Consider the following 17,842-nt stretch of genomic DNA (forward strand, 5'->3'; position numbering starts at 1 on the left):
ATATTTATGAATGCAATTATTCTCGTCATTATTTTTTTTTAAAGGAGGAAACGTTAAATTTTATTTTAAAAATTAAATTATAATAGTTTCTAAAAAGTAATTATTGTCAAAATATAAATTATTTATCAAGAAAGAATATAAAAATTATTTTATTCATTAAAAAAATGATATAAAGAAATTAATTATATATGGAGGTGGATACTAAGTTGATATCGATAATAAAATAATTTTTAAAAATCCATCGTTCCAACGATCTTACGATCATTTATGAAGAGGTAAATCGAAAAATTATAGTTGATCCCTATAGGGAGGACATTGTCTCGATTTTATTGAGATTTAACTCTTGGCCACTTCAGTAAATCTGTTTTATAATAATCAACTCAATTATGCTCCAAGATGACCTATGCTTCATTTTAACAAAAGATGAAATCCGTCACCCAACAGTTTCACACGATTGGTCTCATGACCATTTGTGAGCAGGTAAATTGAAAAGCTATAGGTGGTTCCGACGGGGAGGACATTGTCTCGACTTCGTCGAGATTCAACCATCATCCACTTTAATAATTCTGTTCCGTTGTAACTAACTCAACTACACTCTGAAAGTTATGCTTCATGATTCAACCTAATGGTGCAACCTAACACGTGCCTACCAAAGAAGATGTTGGAGTTATTTGATAATGTCTCTATGATATGATGCTTAAGTTACGACGGTATTTGTGAAAGTAAAAAATTGAATAAAATTTATGAGATAGAAATATTGAACTTGTACGTGAGGAATATACTTAAATTCTTATTGGTACTTATAAGAGAACCTTAAAATCGATAAAGATTATGACCATGATCAAAAATAAAATATCATTTTAATAATTTTTATTGTTAATCGTTATTTAATTACAATTATTACTTATTATAGATGATAATTATGACTGAAATTTTAAATTACATTATAAAGTCATAGCTATTTTAATAATATTAAAAATAAAAGTACTTTTATGGATAGGATATAATTTTAATAATTTTAAAAAATGGAATGCCACTTTAACCATAATAAAAATAAGGGAAGCTTTTAATTTTAATTTTTAAAAAAATTATAGTTAACCTCAAAACTTTATTAAATTTAATTTTTAAACTATAGGGAGTAAACGAAAACATCAAACTTTAGTTGGTGAAAGAGAAATTATCTGTGTAAACAATTCATGAAAATGAAGGGTTTATCTGCAAGTTTTAATCATCCAAAATACACGGATGAAGAGCTTCGTTCAGTGCTGCGGAGGAAAGGCAGGCGAGGGCGAATAAACGCGGCGGCGGCCAGCCGATCGACACCGATTTGTTCATCGCGCAGCAAAAATAAGCACCGAAATCGATGTAGATTTCGGACGCAAAGAGCAATAAGAGATAGAATCTGAGGGAGCGAGTGAGGGACCAGAGGCAAGCTGGGGCATTACTCGTCAAAACCCTAACCGGTTCCTCGACTTATAAATCCTAAACGGCCGCAGTAATCGCACCTCGGAATTTGCTACTGTTTCCTTTCCTTTTGCCTATCCGCGTCATCCCAGGTTCCGCCTGAAAGAAGACAGTTTGCTCCTCCAAAAGACCACAATTTGCGCTGAGTTTGCCGGTCTCCGTTCCATCGGTATGCTAAAAATAGTATATTGTTGATTGGGTTTATGCATTTTTAGCTGGTTTCAATTTGCTTTGTGCGGATTTGCTGCTCCACGGTGAAGATTTTTTTTTTTTCAGGATTGATGTAGAGTTGCGCGCGCTGCGTTTCATGTTTTGTTCATTTGTTCGAGTATGGTGTCGTGGTTGAGAGTCGACCTGGTGGTTATAGGTGTCATTATTAGGCTCTGGTTGTTCACCTTGCTTGTAAAAAATGCATATGTTACAATAACATTCATATCATGGTAAGGATTCGTTTTAGAGTACACTAACCAATGAAAAATGGTTGAATGCGGTATTCTGAGTGAAAAATTTGTGAGGTTTTAAGATTTAGATTCAAATTTCCTCCCTGTGATTGACGTGATGCATGAAAACTTTGGTCGCATATTCTTAATCTTGAGCCAGCAATACTTCAGAATTATACATGTCAGCTGGAAATATGACAAAAAAAACATGTAAATTGAGTAGCAACCATACTACTGATTCATTTATCTATTTACTGATCCAACCTTAACTTCTTGTCATGCCGGAAAAGATTGCAAAATTTCTTTCACTTCGTATCATGGATGCTGATGTCATCTTCCCTACCTGATGTTTAGCCTTCTAAATCTTTTTGTGTATTTCAGGTAGAACCTGATCTACTTGGTCAAACTAAGATATAGCTAATGTCGGTTCATGGTTGCATCAATCCAGTTATGAATGACAGTGAAGAAGATGATGATGCACCTATTGTTTTTAGGAGGGCAAACTCTTCATCAAAGCAAAGTCACTCGAGCTCTACTTCAAAGAAGGCTGATACTCAAAAAGATCCCAGCTCTAATCTCGTTTCTAACCAAATTGCTCGGAATGGTGAGAGCTCAAATTTGGAAAGTGTTAAGTTACTCCCTAAGGCATCTAGTGAGAAGCCTCCTTTGGCTCGCCCAAATGTGGGATCTTTGCAACCTGCATCCCACAATAAATTAATAACCAATGATGTGAGTCCGAAACCTAAGGATGGATTATCTGATTCAGATGATGATAAACCATTAAGCTATACACTTAATTCAACATCTGCAGCTGTTCAGAAAAAAAGTTCCATGGAAGCAGAGAAAATAAGCATGCATTCTAAAGAGGACAACTTTACAAGTGGAAGTGCTGGAAAGATGAATTTGAGCAAGTCAAACATAAAAACTGAGAATTCTGATGATGATAAACCATTGAGTTTGAAATACGCTTCATCAGGTGTAGTCAACAGAAGTGCCTCATTCCAGGTTGCGAAGGCTTCTCAAAGTACAAAGCCTACTTCACCTCCATCTGTGAAATTAACTTCGAAGACCAAAGAAGAATCTGATGACTCAGAAGATGAAAAACCACTTCTTTCCAGGTTTCAGTCCAAGGCAATTGGTGGTTCATCTATGAAAGACTCCATTGGAGCTGAGAAGTCATCTTCCAAGTTGAAATTAAATGGTTCTGACAAGAAGGACAAAAGCAGTGATGTGAACTCTGTCAAAGGTGGACAAAAGCGGCCCCTTTCTGGTGCCAATCCTGCAGATTCTTCATCGATTAAGAAATCAAAACTTTCAGATTCTTCATCTTCTGTGAAGGTTAAACAGGAAGGTTTTGTAAAGAAAGAAAGTAAAACAGATGATAATGATCACTTACCAATTGCACAAAGAATGAAAAAACCAGTGTCTTCTAACAGTGCATCAATCAGCAAGCATGCATCGCACAAAACTACCAGCTCATCACTCAAGAAGAGCAACATTAAAATGAAGAAAAAGATGAAGGATTCTAAATTTTCCAAGTCATTGAAGATGCCCCCGGGTTCTGGTGGGGGGCAGAAATGGACTACCTTGGAGCACAACGGTGTTATATTTCCTCCTCCTTACAAGCCTCATGGGGTTAAAATGCTATATAAGGGACAGCCAGTTGATTTGACACCTGAACAAGAGGAGGTTTGGTTTAAGATGGTTGTATTACTTCTTGTTTGAGGATTATAATTCTTTCTCTAGTATTGTTTTACTTCATACAACAATTGTATTCTATCGCACTCTTTAAAAGAAAGTATTATTTCCTTGTCAAACTCCAGACCTTTTGTGAATCATGAACTGAAGCCTCTTTTTCTTTAACATATGGGAACTCCCTGGCTGTAGGTTGCAACAATGTTTGCTGTTATGAAGGACACAGATTATGCTAGCAAAAAGCAATTTATTGAAAACTTTATGCATGACTGGCGACTTGTACTTGGTAAAAATCACATCATTAAGAATTTCGAGCTATGTGATTTTACCCCAATATATGAGTGGCATCTAAATGAGAAGGAGAAGAAGAAGCAAATGACTTCTGAGGTAAATTACACTGAAATGTCCACAAAATTATGGCAATTATTTTATCAGACAGAACACATAAGCACAATGTTTTATCCATTTGGTTCTTGCATTAATATGTACCAAATATGGGCTCATTCTATTTATCTTATTGTGACTGGTGCTGATAGAACAAGAAATTTGTACAAACTTTCATCTTCACTTATTTTTGTATTGTCATTTGCCCTAATTCATACTCCATAACTGATTAGATATCCTTGGATTGCAAAGATGTCATTTCTTTAATTTTCTACTATAACTTGGCATGATAATGTACGTGGATAGGATAGAATACAAGAATATCATTGGGTGGAGCTACTTACAATAATGTGACTAGTGGCTGTCATTCTGCTTTTGCTTACTACTGGATCATGTTTGTAATAAACTTAATGTTTTCGTTGTTATAGTTTATAAGAATTAGAAAAGATATTATTGTAAGGAACAAACTCAGTAGTAGTTTGGCAATAATTTATTTGATTTTTTGTTCACTTGTATTCTTTTTCTTGTCAAGTAGGAATAACTATGTATCTATGCATCTAATGCAGGAAAAGAAGTTTGCAAAGGAAGAAAAATTGAAACAAGAGGAGAAATACATGTGGGCTATTGTTGATGGTGTGAAAGAGAAGGTTAGTTTTAATGCTTAGTTTTATTTGTGTGATCAACCTAATAGGTAACCAGTTTTATGCTGGATTGACAGAAAAAAGCTTACTAATTTCACCCAGCTTTATAACTCTTGTAGAGGTCAACTCATATATCATTCATGGTTTTTCCGTACATCATTTGAACACCTCCATAAACTTTGTTCCAGTGTTATATACTAAATACTAGCAATGCATATTTTACAAGTTGTAACCATGTGTTCTCTTTTATTTTTTGCTGACCACTATTGTGTTTTAGGTTGGGAACTTCAGAGTCGAACCTCCAGGATTATTCCGAGGCCGAGGAGAGCATCCAAAGGTCACACTCCCTTGAATTTTCATATCTAATTTAGTTGTTTCTAGCTGTCTGGGTCAATTTAAAATTTCAAGTCATCCTTTTATACTGCTGAACTACTGTTGGCTTGCCGTGATTATAGATGGGCAAGTTGAAAAAGAGAATTAGGCCAAGAGATATTACAATCAACATAGGGAAAGATGCATTGATTCCAGAATGCCCAATACCTGGTGAAAGGTAACATAATTTAAGAGACTAAAAGTTTAATTTAGCTTGCACCAGACCAGATCAAACGAGTTACAGTTTGTGAGGGTAAAATTGCACATACATAAGATCATTCTTATATCAACATTTGATTACTTGCCAGATGGAAAGAAATAAAACATGATAACACTGTCACGTGGTTGGCATTCTGGAATGATCCAATCAATCCAAAAGAATTCAAGTATGTTTTTCTGGCAGCAAGTAGTTCATTAAAAGGGCAAAGTGATAAAGAGAAGTATGAGAAAGCCAGGCTGCTGAAGGTAACAGCTACTTTTCCCTTGAATTTACTAGCTGCATGAGTTTTGACCTGCACACTGCTCCATGAACATAAAATGCAACTCGCTATGGTTGTTCGAATAGTCTTCATTTTACACCATCAGATATTCTTGCATTATTTTCATATCATGCTGTTTATATTGCAGGATTATATACAAAATATCCGTGCAAACTATACAAGAGATTTCAATAGTAAAGATCCAACCAAGCGACAAATTGCAGTGGCAACTTATCTTATTGATAAGCTAGCACTTAGGGCTGGCAATGAAAAGGTACCAATTCAACATCAAAGTTTAACTAGGTTCTTTGTTTGTTTATGTGTGTATTTTTTCTCTCCTCCTGTTGTGTTTTTTGTAAATTTTTAAATTTTGCTTCTCTTTTCCTTCTATTTCTCAATTCTGTTAGCTTCAACTGTCTGGCTTCAAATGAGATGACACTATTTTGACTATTTTCATTATTGCATGCATACTAGTTGGATTTTGTTTTTCTTTTTACTGTTAGATAAGTTGATGAAACCTTCAATATTATTTATGTTCATACACTGAAATGCTTGCTATAATTCCAAGTTTAACTATGTTGTCACATTAAATTTTCATGGCATTTAGTTGTTTCCTAGGTGTATATATTATTGCAGGACGGTTGATTAGAATTACTTTGTATGGCAAGTGTTAGCTGATTATCCCTTTTCGTATGAAAATTGTTATACAGGATGATGATGAGGCTGATACCGTTGGTTGCTGTACTTTAAAGGTGGAGAATGTCGAGCTGGTCCCTCCAAATAAGCTGAAGGTTGAATCTCTCATGTACACAGTTTCTCATCTTTTTGCGGAATGGTCTTAACATTTTGATTTCTCTAGTTTGACTTCTTAGGTAAAGATTCTATTCGATACTTGAACACTGTGGAGGTTGAACCACCTGTCTATAAAGCAATTGGTGATTTTCAAACCGGTGAGACAACTGCAAAATTTTTGTTAGCCAAGTTTCTATCAACCTTATGTTATCAAGGATACATTGTATTTTGTTAGCTAAAAGGAGTAATGGTGGTAAGAAAGACAAGAGTGACGATCTGTTTGACTTGTTGGACACAAGCAAACTCAACACGCATCTCAAGGAACTCATGCCCGGACTTACTGCAAAAGTTTTCCGTACATACAACGCTTCTATTACATTGGATGTTATAGTAAGTGAGAAACTGAGACCATAGTTTATGTTGATTTTCAGTCCTGTATGCTCATGGTTTTACAGTCTCCATCAGCTATTTTGTTTAACCTGCTTTAAATTATGGTTAGCATGGTACTTCATGAATTCTACAGTTACATATCGTTCAAGTTTCGATTATTAAAGAACAATGATGATGTTTTCAAAACAGTTGGCAGCATGAAAAAAACACCTGTAAGATATTTTGGGGTGATAAACATATTTTCATGAACATACTACATTCTATGGTTGGGACATGTTTAAGCATTCGTGCAAATCGAATTTTTTTTCTAGTGCTATTATACCTTTATGGATTGATATGTGTGCCATTTTTTCAGGATCCTTTAATACTTTCATCAATAAAATCATGATACAGTTTCCTAGATAAGCCATATCAGGATGACTTATTAGCTATTTTCATCACGATGGCAGTTAAATAAGGAAACTAAGGATGGCACTGCACCTGAGAAAATTGCAGTCTATCAGCATGCAAACAAAGAAGTAATTTTTGTTCTTGTTCTTTTTTCATTCTTTAGCATTGAGTCATGATCATGACCAATAGTTTGTGTTCCGATACAGGTTGCAATTATCTGTAACCATCAGCGCAGTGTCTCAAAGTCTCATGAAAATCAGATGTCTAAGTTGAATGAAAAGATAAATGATTTGAAGGTCTGAAGTTTTTGGTTCTTCAGTAAATTACTCAAAAATTTATGTATAGTTTCTCCACGATTTTCCTCAAGTATACCAATGGGCTGTAAACAGGCACAAAGGGAGGAATTGACAGTGGACCTGAACAGGGCTAGGAAAGGGAAGCCTCCACTCAAAGATAAAGAAGGAAAGACGAAGAAAAACTTGGCCCCCGAAGCGTAACCAACTTACTGAATTGTTGAATTTGCACTCTCTGTTTTGAAGTACAAATATCTGATGCATCTCAACTTGCAGGATTGGAAAGAAGATTGCTCAGATTGATGCGAAGATCGAAAAAATGGAAATTGATAAACAAATAAAAGAGGATCTGAAAACAGTTGCACTTGGAACATCAAAAATCAATTACCTAGATCCGAGAATATCAGTAGCATGGTGCAAGAGACACGAAGTTCCAATTGAGAAGGTACACAGCTTCCTACTTTTTTCCAGAGCATCGCATGCATGAAGCAAGCTTTCCATGGTTAAAATTAGTGTCTTATAGTCTACTCTATTGATAGCAATGCGACGCCATTTCGTCGTGTTTTCTAATATTTGGCTTGCCTGTCTTTCCAGATATTCAACAAATCACTACTAGCGAAATTTGCATGGTCAATGGACGTTGATCCCAACTTCAGATTCTAGTAATCTTTGCCCTGCTCGATTCATACACCCAGTAGACAAACTTTCAAGCCATTCAATTTTCAGATTCAAGGAACTTCCATCAATCTTGCTAGTTTGCTAGTTTGTTCTCCAAGAGACTCGCAGAGAAGTCTAGAAGAATAGTTCGCTACACATGTTTTTCGATTCAAATTATCAGAGAACTCAAGTTTGTATTTCCGTATATGCACATCAAATATCTAAAGTGAGATGAACATGTTGCCTTGGCTTTGGTTCTTCCAGGCACCAAAACGCAGTCGATGCTAGCGAGGATGATGTTATTGTCATTAGAATGTGACTTTAGTGGAAACTCTTCAAAGATGTTCTTTAGCTGATTTCAATTATTAAGATGGACATTAATAAAAATTTAGTTGTGTTTATGAAAACATAGTTCTCCTCGCTTTTATCTTGCGATTGAACGCTATTTCCAGGTAATTTGGTTTTTTAGTCAGGATTCTAGTTGATTGAACTTCTGAATTGCTCATCATTCTTTATTGATGGATGATTGAGTTATTACTCATAGGGTATAGTTGAATTGATTATAATAGAACAGAATTGTAAAAGAGGATAGAATTGTAGAAGAGGATAAGAGTTTGAATCTCGGCGAAGTTGAGATAATATTTTTTTTCGTTGCGGTCAACTGCAGTAGGCTCCATCAACACTTTGGGGTATCCAGTTCGGATCCGGATCCTTCATTTGACGGATCGGGTTTAGAATGCAGTGAGCATAATAAGGTACTTACAAAATTGTGTTTGTTTCCCGCGGCTTTCTCCGCTTTCGTTGGCGGTGTGCGCGACTGCGTCCATCGATGCTCGACGAGAGGGTAGGAGGAATCGGAGGTAGAGGCGACGGCGGCGAGGGGAGATGTCGGATCTGGACCGCCAAATCGAGTGGCTGAAGAGATGTGAGCCGCTGAAGGAGTCGGAGTCGGAGGTGAAGGCGCTGTGCCTCAAGGCTATGGAGATCCTCGTCGAGGAGAGCAATGTGCAGAGAGTGGATGCTCCCGTCACGGTATGGAACCCTAATTAGATCCATGTTGTTCGCCTCCCCTTCGTTTCCTCTTCTGTGATATTGTTTTCCTCAATGGGTTCGCTTTAGCCTACTCCGTTTTCCACCAGGTCTCCGCTGCTGTACAATTTGCAGTTATCTTGTGCTGATAATGAGCTGCCAACTTCTGTTTGACTTGGTCTGAGAATATAGACAGCATATTTCTGTTTGCCTAGTGCCAATTGTTTTTACCATTCTTGCTACTCAACTTTCAATATATTTCTGTAGGTTAGGTATCCAGATCGGATAACTCTAATTCGAGGGAACCATGAAAACCGACAGATCACACAGGTTCAGGATCTTAAAGAACTATAGTGGTTTCCATGAATTCTAGTTCTGTTTTACAAGTCGACTATGTTCCTTCTGACTAGGTATATGGATTCTATGATGAATGTCTCTGCAAATATGGTTCTGTGAATGCATGGAGATATTGCACAGATATTTTTGAGTACTTGAGGTAATATTTGAATCATAAATTGTTAGTAATTCATCAGAGACTGCTAGTATTATTTTTATTACTCATGCCATTTTTTAGTCTGTCAGCATTGATTGAAAACAAACTATTTAGTGTCCATGGCTGTAACAACCTTAGATCAGGTCAGTTTCTTGTGTGCTCATGTCTGTCAGATCAGATTTTTCGACTGTAATTTGATTAATGATCTGTTTTACAGATAAGAACAATTGGTCGCAAGCAAGAAGTACCTCATGATGGAGCTATGTGTGATCTTCTATGGTCAGACCCAGAAGATGTTGATGGCTGGTGGCTAAGTCCGAGGGGTGCAGGCTTTTTGTTTGGAGGAAATGTTGTAGAGGATACAAATGGATGTTCAATAACCAGATTGTAACAGTCTGGTCCTCTCCAAATTACTGCTACAGGTACGCTTAAATTGCTTATAGATGCTTCTATTAATCAAGTAAGCAACCTATGAGTTTCTGACATAAAATTGATGCAGCTAACATGCATTTTTTTTAAGCTTCCTAACTTTTTCACATACTAGAATTCGTTTGTTTTTTTGCCTCACCTTTTATTCAAATTTTGCTAAGCAATTTCTACTTTCCAAAGGTAATGCTGTGTCTATTGCTCTCATTTACATGAATATTGTACGCTCTTCCCTGCAATCAACTTCATCACAAACTGGAAAAAAATGTTTGTATAATTTCAATCAATGAAAGCCAAATAAACTTTGTAGAATAAGAAATGATGGTACTAGATGTAAAACATGTTGAAGCCTTTGCCTTTTGTCGTCTTAGGACTTCACCCCATTAATGTGTGCACTGGGGCTATAGGACCAGGATGAAAGACCATGGAACTGTTGCTCAATGTTGGATGCTGTTCACAGATCAAGTTTCAAAGATCTTGCTTCTCTTGAAAACTTCTATGAAAAGCTTGAAAAATTGTATCTTGTCAAAATGACCCTGAGAGTTTGCAAACTATGTATCATTTTACCCACAATCACATCCTTATTTTATAAATAATTTCAATATCACTTTTGATATAGTTTTAAATAGAATTTTATTGTAATTCTAATAGCATCATCCATCCTGATGGCTGAAGAATAAAACCTAGCTCCATAAAGAGTCTTCTGAGCCAAGAATAGTTAGATGTCCAATGGAGTGTGAAAACATCAACCAGTGTCAACTAAATCATTGGAAACAATGTCGGAAGTTTCCTCAATTGCCATACAAAGAAGCTAATGGTTCTTCCTCCACATTCAAAATCAAAGAGAGATCTAATACAATAACAAGAGTTTTTTCATTAGCATGGTTTGTTTTTCAATTCCTGTGGCTTCTGATCAAAGAGATGGCTTTTGATGACAGACGATTCGGTAATCAGGATTAGAATGATAGCGGAGCAGTGCTCCGGTAATCAGGACTAGGTGCATTCATTGAACTCGCAGATAACTGATGGAGAACAGATTGGGTCAAGAGGTCAGATGAGGAGCAAATGGTTCTGGTTGGCATGTCTGGAAGTCCATGCTCTGTCGATGCAAAACAATTCGAAGAAGCGATTTGATCTGATGCTATCTCACAAGCCTTTGCTAGTAAGGAATCAATGTACTTCTGATAAGCATCCATTCGGATCTGCACATGCTTCTGGACCTGATCAAATTGCCAAAAAAAGGTGTTAAATGAATCAGCTAAGCAATTTGAGCTCAGATGATGTACATATAGGTCGATGGTATTGCATGTTGAATTGGACTTAAAGTCTCATTATAGTCGACAAACAGCTACGTTGATACATGTATTTTCATCAACAATAGTGCTGCCAAGAATCCAAATTGATCGTTCAAATGTAGTGTGACAATTACCAGACTGAAACTGGCGAACGCCAAGGTGATGGAAAATGCAAATGGAAACAAAGAGAATGATTCGGTACCTCCACTTGTTCAAACAGTCTTCTTTGTACTTCCATCTGTGCTCTCAGGGCCTCCTTGACTTCCTGACCCCTGAAAGTAGGAAAACCATGTCAATATTTAGAACTGCTGATTTTGCGAAATTAACTTGAGTTACATCTGCAGCAAGATTCTTTTTACAAAGACTATATCAGTAACAAGGTTGAATTCGACTTACTCGTTGACATCAGGAGTAGGCACTTTCGGGGACAAAGCACCGCTGCTTGGATTTTCCAAAAGGAAGGAAGCTGAAATACAAGGTACAAAGGATTGTTGCAGCAAGGTTACTTACCTGATTACCAAGTCATAATGACAGAATAACAATTAATTAATAATGGTAGCGAAATGTTTATAACATTTTCCTCACATTCTCAATATCGGTGTAACAAATAACTTCAAATAGAGTCAAGAATCTCAATGATGAGTTTGGTCTCCCTCACCGGTTACAATGTGCGGTAGCTGACTGGAAGCATGTTCAGGCAAAACACAGCCAATTGCATTCACAGGATATGGAAAGAACTTAAAGACCCAAATGATCTAACTGAGTCACCAATCATCTAAAAGAGCTTTGAGACACTTTCTAAACATTTCGAAGAGAACACATTCCTAACTAGAAAAGGCTTTCGTAGAAGCGTTTGTAGATTCTATTCTACCCGGAATGAGTCAAGTATATAGATATAAGCCAATTGACTTACCATCTTTTGATTGATCAGTCATCTCTTTGCCCGATTGCTTTCCTAATCTGTATTTCTGGAAGCAATAACAGGAAGAAAAAAAACAAAGTATTTTCTTGATTTTCATCACCAACAAAGAATGAATTTCATGAGATGGTAGAATTTAACATGGTGATACCTGGAGATGACTTTTCAGGTGAAAAAGAGTAAGTCCTTTAACGCCCATTGTCCGCATGATAGCCTTCGGTGTTGCCTCTGCAATATTCAACATGTTATCACATTTAGCTGTTAAACTGGTGAACTACATCAATGAATCACTGTGATTGTGATCTTCTGGGAAGATATGTGGTTCACTACACCAATTATTCTTGGTAGCATAAATTGTTTGTAGAGATGCAAATCACAAAAGATCCATCACAGAATTCGATTCTAGAAAAACATACTGCTTGAAAATATAACAGATAAGTTAATCTTGAACTTCATATTTAAGTAAAATATGACAAAAACAAGGAAACTACTACTCATCCCTTTTGATAAACAATCACAACAAAGTGTAAAACCAACAACATGTTAGAATCACTGAACTACTGCAACCAAAATATCAGGAGACAGCTTCCTATAAGTGAAACAGCATTGTCTGAAAACAGGCAAGTCAACATGTCGAAACACCGTATCAGACTTCATGCCATCAAGTAGTGGTAGAGTATACTGTCATAGTTTCCACATGACATGCAAATCATAGGTATTTTATTTGAAGCATGTATGCATATGCGTAGATGCAGATATTTTTAGTCCTGATTTCGTATAAAAGCAAGCTAAATCTTCAATCCCCTCGAGGGAGACCATGTGTTTGATATAATGGTGTAACCTTCTTTTCCCTCTCTTCTCTTTATATATATGCACCTTCCTGCTCTTGATCGTCCATGCAAACAGCTTAAGCTGTGAAGCCCTTTCGAAATCTATCATCAGTATCACCTCCATTGAACATCCATACCTTCTTTGCTTCACATTGACAATATCTTGGTGAAAAACTTGATCTTTTCCCCTGCAAGAATCTTGCTGCCATTGGGGAATAAATAGCTCTCGCATTAAACACACTGCTGGTGCCTCTGATACTCCTTGCTGCGGTTGGAGTCGCCGTTCTAGCGGCATCGATAGGTTGAAGACGCCTCAAAGAACCAAAGCTCAAACTTAACTGAAGCCAAAAGTATGGAATGGTGTCCTGACTAGGATGCTTCGTACTTCAGAGGCAATCCAGTGGCAAGATGAACTGGAAGATGCAAATTAGATGGGAGTTCGAAGTCATGCGATTTCATGTAATCAGGAGACCCCAAAGAACGCCCAATTGGATCACAAAGTAAACCTAGAGTTGGCCAGAAAGGAGAGAAACTCAGATCTGGATGCGTTTCGAAGGCGGGGGAAAAAGGGATGCAAGCACCGAACCACAGATCTCTTGAATCGATCAGAAATAGGTTCACAAGACGACATTTCTCAGTCATTTACGGCAAAAGGACTAGGGAGAGCTTCAAGTGAAGGCAAAAGATACTAACTTTCAGATCCGCCGAGCTGGGCGACGGCGTCGACGAAGCGCTCGTGGAGCTCGGCCGTCCATCGGAGGCGCGGCTTGGGGTCCGCCGTCAGGGCCAGGGTCGGGCCTTGCGCCTCCTCCGGTGGAATCGAAGCTTCCGGTAGGTGGATCAACCCCGAAAACATCCTCCTCTCGAGTGGAAAAAGCGATCCTGGAAAGGCGAAAAGAAAGACGAACAAGATCGCAAGGATTAGAAATCCACTTGGGAGAAAGGCGAAAGGGCGAGGAAGGGAAAGGTGGTCGCTTTTTGTCTCCTAGCTCAAGCCATTGCATCGACAAAGCTTGACCAAGCTTGACCTTTACTCCTCTCTCTCTCTCTCTTCCTCAATTTCTTCTCTCCTTGCTCAAGCCATTACTCTAGCAAAGCTGCTTCTTTTCCTCCAATTCTGGATCTTCGTTACTGAACCGAGGCCTTCGATGGAGATATGATTTTATTTTGTTTTACTATATTTTGACTGTATTTATTAAAAATTAAATATTAATTAAATTCGTTAGGATTTATCGTGGGTATTATTTTTCTCTCCATTTATTTAATTTTATTTTAAAAAATGCTTTTAATCAACATCGATAAACACATGCCGCCACGTTTAATTTGATCGGACGGTCGAGAAGCATCCGTTCATCTTTTTATTTCATCAACCGTCTTCGTGTTCACTTGCTATGTACAAACACATTTAAGAACGATGGCATTTTTGCTGCGTTCGCTGCCGAATTCCCAAATCCCTCGATCGCCTTCGTTTCTTTGCTCTCCGATCAAAGAGACGGCCACAAGCGGGGTCTCGATCTTCGCGCCCTACCTCGTTTTCTTCTTCCACGGCTCCAATCTCCGGTCGCCACCGCCGAAATCCTAACGCAAATGGTTTGTTTTCAATCTTTCGATACGATTAATTGTGTTTTGCTTATTCCCGTTTGGGAAGATTGGCATCTCTTTTATATTTGCGCCGTTTTCAACTATCAATCTGCCTTTGAAGCTTAGGGTTGTACTTCTAATTCCGATTCCATTCTTTCAACCATGGACTTTGGATGCTTTGTTTGGTTGGGTCCTTGTAAATAGTGGTATATTCTGGTTGTTTGCCATTTAATACGGGAAGAGCTGGACGGGACAGGACAAACTGTGACCGCAGGCCCAGGGTCGAGGAGAAGGAACGTCGGAGTGGGTGGGGCGTCGCTCCTCCCTCAAGGCTGTGTGTTGGAAACCTGTCCCACAATAGCCTATACAAGCATTTCATGAGGTTTAGGGACATTGAGAACGTAGCTTACACTCCCTAAACCCTGGCCGGAGCTATGCATTTGTGAACTATAAGAAAGAAGACGACTCAGTCATCCCGTTCCGAGTTCTCCAGGGTTACATTGTGGCTGGGAATCCTCTTAGAATTGAATTTGCGAAGTGGGTTAATGATGAAAATTATTTGCTCACAATCTGCTTTCGTTTACAGATTTTTAGTGCTCGTGTACTTTCCATATGCTGTTTATGCACACCTTTTATCGCATACTTAAACAGAGAGAAGTTTCTACATATTTGCTATGTCTAAAAAAATTGAAAATGTAAGTCAACAGATTGCCGACATTCCAGGTTCCTTGCGGTTTATGCAATATTGTAGGATGGTTAGAGTAAATGAAAACAAAGGATGACCTCAACATCTGAATCTTTTACTCATCTAACCTCAGAAGACATGTTCCACCCAATCAAATGAATGCTTGAATTATTCTAAAAATGCTCCTTGTCATCATCTGGCCATTCCTTCCAACATTGGATGATGAATATTCACACCCTAAAGATGCAAGGTATTCTATTGAACAGTGAGAACCACTGCTTGGAAGAGATTCTAGAGCTCATAGCCCGAGTCCTGAAAAAACACATGAAAAGAACAAGAGAGATGCTATCATAGAACCTAGCGAAGTGCTATGAATAGGATTCCCAGCATTTCTCAATGTTGAAGAAAATAATTTAAGGAGAGCTTTTCCACCTTTTGGAGAATTTGTCAGTATTTCTACATTTCGTGGTTGTAGTTATGAGTTTGTACGATATCAAAGTATAGTCTCAGCTTGCAGGGCTAAAGAAGCTCTTAAAGGAAAAGTATTCAACAATACACGTGTGCATATATGCTTGCTAAAAGTGACTTAACAGATTCTGAGAGGAACCTTAACAATCCTCCCTTCACCCCACGTCTTAAACCCAATTCCTTATCTAGTTTGAGTAGTGTTGAACCTTCTAAACGGGATAGAGGCTATGATAGTCATATTGAAGATTGTCCAATATTTCCACCTCTTGATGATTCTGATGGAGAACTCCCAGAATGTCTGTTCTCTTTTTCATCAGCTAAGAAGGAAAAACTGCATTCATATTCTGATAGAGAACTTCCAGAATATCCATTCTCTGACCTAGATCAAAGAAAGTATGACTTTGGACAGACAAAGTTCTTTCCCACTTTGCTTCACGCTAGTGCCTTGAATAAAGATTGCGAGTCTGTTCCTTTTGATCATAAGGTGGCTTCTCAAAGTTTGAAGACTATAAATGGTCCTTTTAAAGATCACGATGACTCGCAGAGAATATTTGATCACTTAAACGCAGGTCCTTGTATGTTTCCTTTAGATATAGCCAAGCTGCAAAAACCAAATCCTGAGCATCATCAACCCCCATGGATATTGGACTGGAAATGGGAGGGTACAATCTCAAAGGGAGGTTCCCCAGTTTGTCAGGCTCGTTGCTTTCCTGTTGGAAAAGTTCTTGATTTTAAGTTGCAAGTCCCTTGACATGTTACTTTATTCTTCTTTGGAACTTAGTCCATTTTACATCTTAAAAACAGTGTATTATGATTCATACACTAAATGGCAGTGGCTATTTTATTCATAGTGTTTTTTGAATCTTTTCATTTTTTTTTGATTATTTTTCATTCATTCATTCATTCATCTTTACTCATCTTTTGGTTGCTCTATACTTCTTGGCTTATTTATTCTACTTCAAATTCTTTCCTTTCCACCTATCATTTATGTCCTTAGTTTACATTATTGAAATAGTTATCTTTTAGTAAACTTTGATGGATGAATAGTTCCCAAGTTAATTCATTTTAACCTCACACATTATCAGAGTTCTTAAATTGCACTGCCAAAACAAGCCTGGATATGCTCACAAAATATTATTATCAGGCTACCAGTTCTTGGGTGGTGTTATTGCACCCAATAGTGATGGCAATATTGTTTTTTACAATGAAGTCATGCATTATCTGGGAGAGAAGCAGCGTGCAGCTGTTGTTAAGCTCGATGAGAAGGTTACCTTATTCTTAGTGCCACCATCTGAGGTATCTCAACAAGTTGTAAGAGTACCTGGGAAGGTGAGCATCTCTGGTGTCATTTTGAAGTTTCAACACAACTTTGGTTCCCTCCACCAAGCTCTTGAAGTCACAGAAACACAACTGCCACCCATTGTGCCTCCACCAAGTGATCTTGTTAGCATTCACGAAGATCAATTAATCAATTATTGACAAAGCCTAGATCCCCTGAGTTAAGGGCTTTCTCCATGAGTCAGAGCTCCACTGCCTTATGCAATCCATCTTCATTGGCACTATCATGTAGTAAGCAGGCATGATCAACCTCCACTGCCTAATATCCACTGATGCTGGGAGTTTTGTTCTTCCTCTTCCAAGTGCTGTGTTACAAATAACTAGTACTGCTATTGCAGACCCACACCTGGGAAATCATAATGTTTCCCATCTCCCTCAAGCAATTATGCGCCCGAAACTTGCTGTTCCCTTGCATACTAGCATGTTCCCAACACAAGTGGGAATTGGCTTCTTCTAATGCACTGCTTCCCGTAGAGCCACAGCAACTACCAGACTGGGGCAACATCAATTATGTCAAGAGCAGCCTTATTGACAGATGGTCAGAACAAACTGTCAAAGTTGTTGCAAATTGACAATTCACCTTCCCTCACTCCGCGTTCCCAGGCATCAGATCCATATTCTGTGACACATGTATTTGTCTTTGCCTAATAGTTCTAACATCACCAGACTGGTCTGTAATCAAATGCATATTCTACAGCGAGCAGCAACACTTCTTCTGATGCTGGGAGTTTTCTTATTTCATAATTGTAACACTTCATGAATATGTAACTTTGACATACTC

At 37.8% G+C, this 17,842-nt stretch overlaps 2 protein-coding genes and 2 pseudogenes across 2 annotated transcripts; 3 read left to right on the plus strand and 1 right to left on the minus strand.

The window, feature by feature from the left end:
- The first annotated feature begins 1,274 nt into the window (after window positions 1-1,274).
- LOC141829181 (DNA topoisomerase 1 beta-like) lies at window positions 1,275-8,404 on the plus strand. Its single transcript, XM_074716597.1, has 16 exons — window positions 1,275-1,633; window positions 2,286-3,593; window positions 3,792-3,986; window positions 4,550-4,630; window positions 4,902-4,961; window positions 5,080-5,174; window positions 5,305-5,461; window positions 5,624-5,749; window positions 6,186-6,266; window positions 6,335-6,425; window positions 6,503-6,657; window positions 7,107-7,175; window positions 7,254-7,343; window positions 7,437-7,540; window positions 7,617-7,785; window positions 7,935-8,404. Exons 2-16 carry the CDS (start codon window positions 2,325-2,327, stop codon window positions 8,001-8,003), a joined length of 2,811 nt encoding a protein of 936 aa, XP_074572698.1. The 5' UTR covers window positions 1,275-1,633; window positions 2,286-2,324; the 3' UTR covers window positions 8,004-8,404.
- Window positions 8,405-8,882: 478 nt separating this feature from the next.
- Window positions 8,883-9,951, plus strand: LOC141829809 (serine/threonine-protein phosphatase PP-X isozyme 2-like; annotated as a pseudogene).
- A 724-nt stretch (window positions 9,952-10,675) lies between these two features.
- Window positions 10,676-14,130, minus strand: LOC141829617 (protein PHR1-LIKE 2-like). The gene is made up of 6 exons (XM_074717131.1): window positions 13,683-14,130; window positions 12,311-12,387; window positions 12,154-12,208; window positions 11,637-11,706; window positions 11,443-11,512; window positions 10,676-11,165 (listed from the first exon to the last, which is right to left on the minus strand). Exons 1-6 carry the CDS (start codon window positions 13,843-13,845, stop codon window positions 10,902-10,904), a joined length of 699 nt encoding a protein of 232 aa, XP_074573232.1. The 5' UTR covers window positions 13,846-14,130; the 3' UTR covers window positions 10,676-10,901.
- Window positions 14,131-14,403: 273 nt separating this feature from the next.
- LOC141829810 (flowering time control protein FPA-like) lies at window positions 14,404-17,633 on the plus strand (annotated as a pseudogene).
- Window positions 17,634-17,842: the final 209 nt, after the last annotated feature.

This window comes from Curcuma longa, chromosome 5 (assembly GCF_044706935.1).
Source record: "Curcuma longa cultivar G26 ecotype Majalengka, Jawa Barat chromosome 5, ITB_CL_G26_1.1, whole genome shotgun sequence".
In the NCBI taxonomy this organism is placed as follows: Eukaryota; Viridiplantae; Streptophyta; class Magnoliopsida; order Zingiberales; family Zingiberaceae; genus Curcuma; species Curcuma longa.

Bases quoted from the DNA above. Each gene is read 5' to 3' on its own strand.
- LOC141829181 (XM_074716597.1), top strand. From the start codon at position 2,325: ATGTCGGTTCATGGTTGCATCAATCCAGTTATGAATGACAGTGAAGAA. The intron at 6,267-6,334 runs GTTGAATCTCTC...TGATTTCTCTAG, and splicing joins TCCCTCCAAATAAGCTGAAG to TTTGACTTCTTAGGTAAAGA. The intron at 7,786-7,934 runs GTACACAGCTTC...CTGTCTTTCCAG, and splicing joins ACGAAGTTCCAATTGAGAAG to ATATTCAACAAATCACTACT.
- LOC141829617 (XM_074717131.1), bottom strand. From the start codon at position 13,845: ATGTTTTCGGGGTTGATCCACCTACCGGAAGCTTCGATTCCACCGGAG. The intron at 11,513-11,636 runs GTAAGTCGAATT...TCCTACTTTCAG, and splicing joins CCTACTCCTGATGTCAACGA to GGGTCAGGAAGTCAAGGAGG. The intron at 11,166-11,442 runs GTACCGAATCAT...CAATTTGATCAG, and splicing joins GACTGTTTGAACAAGTGGAG to GTCCAGAAGCATGTGCAGAT.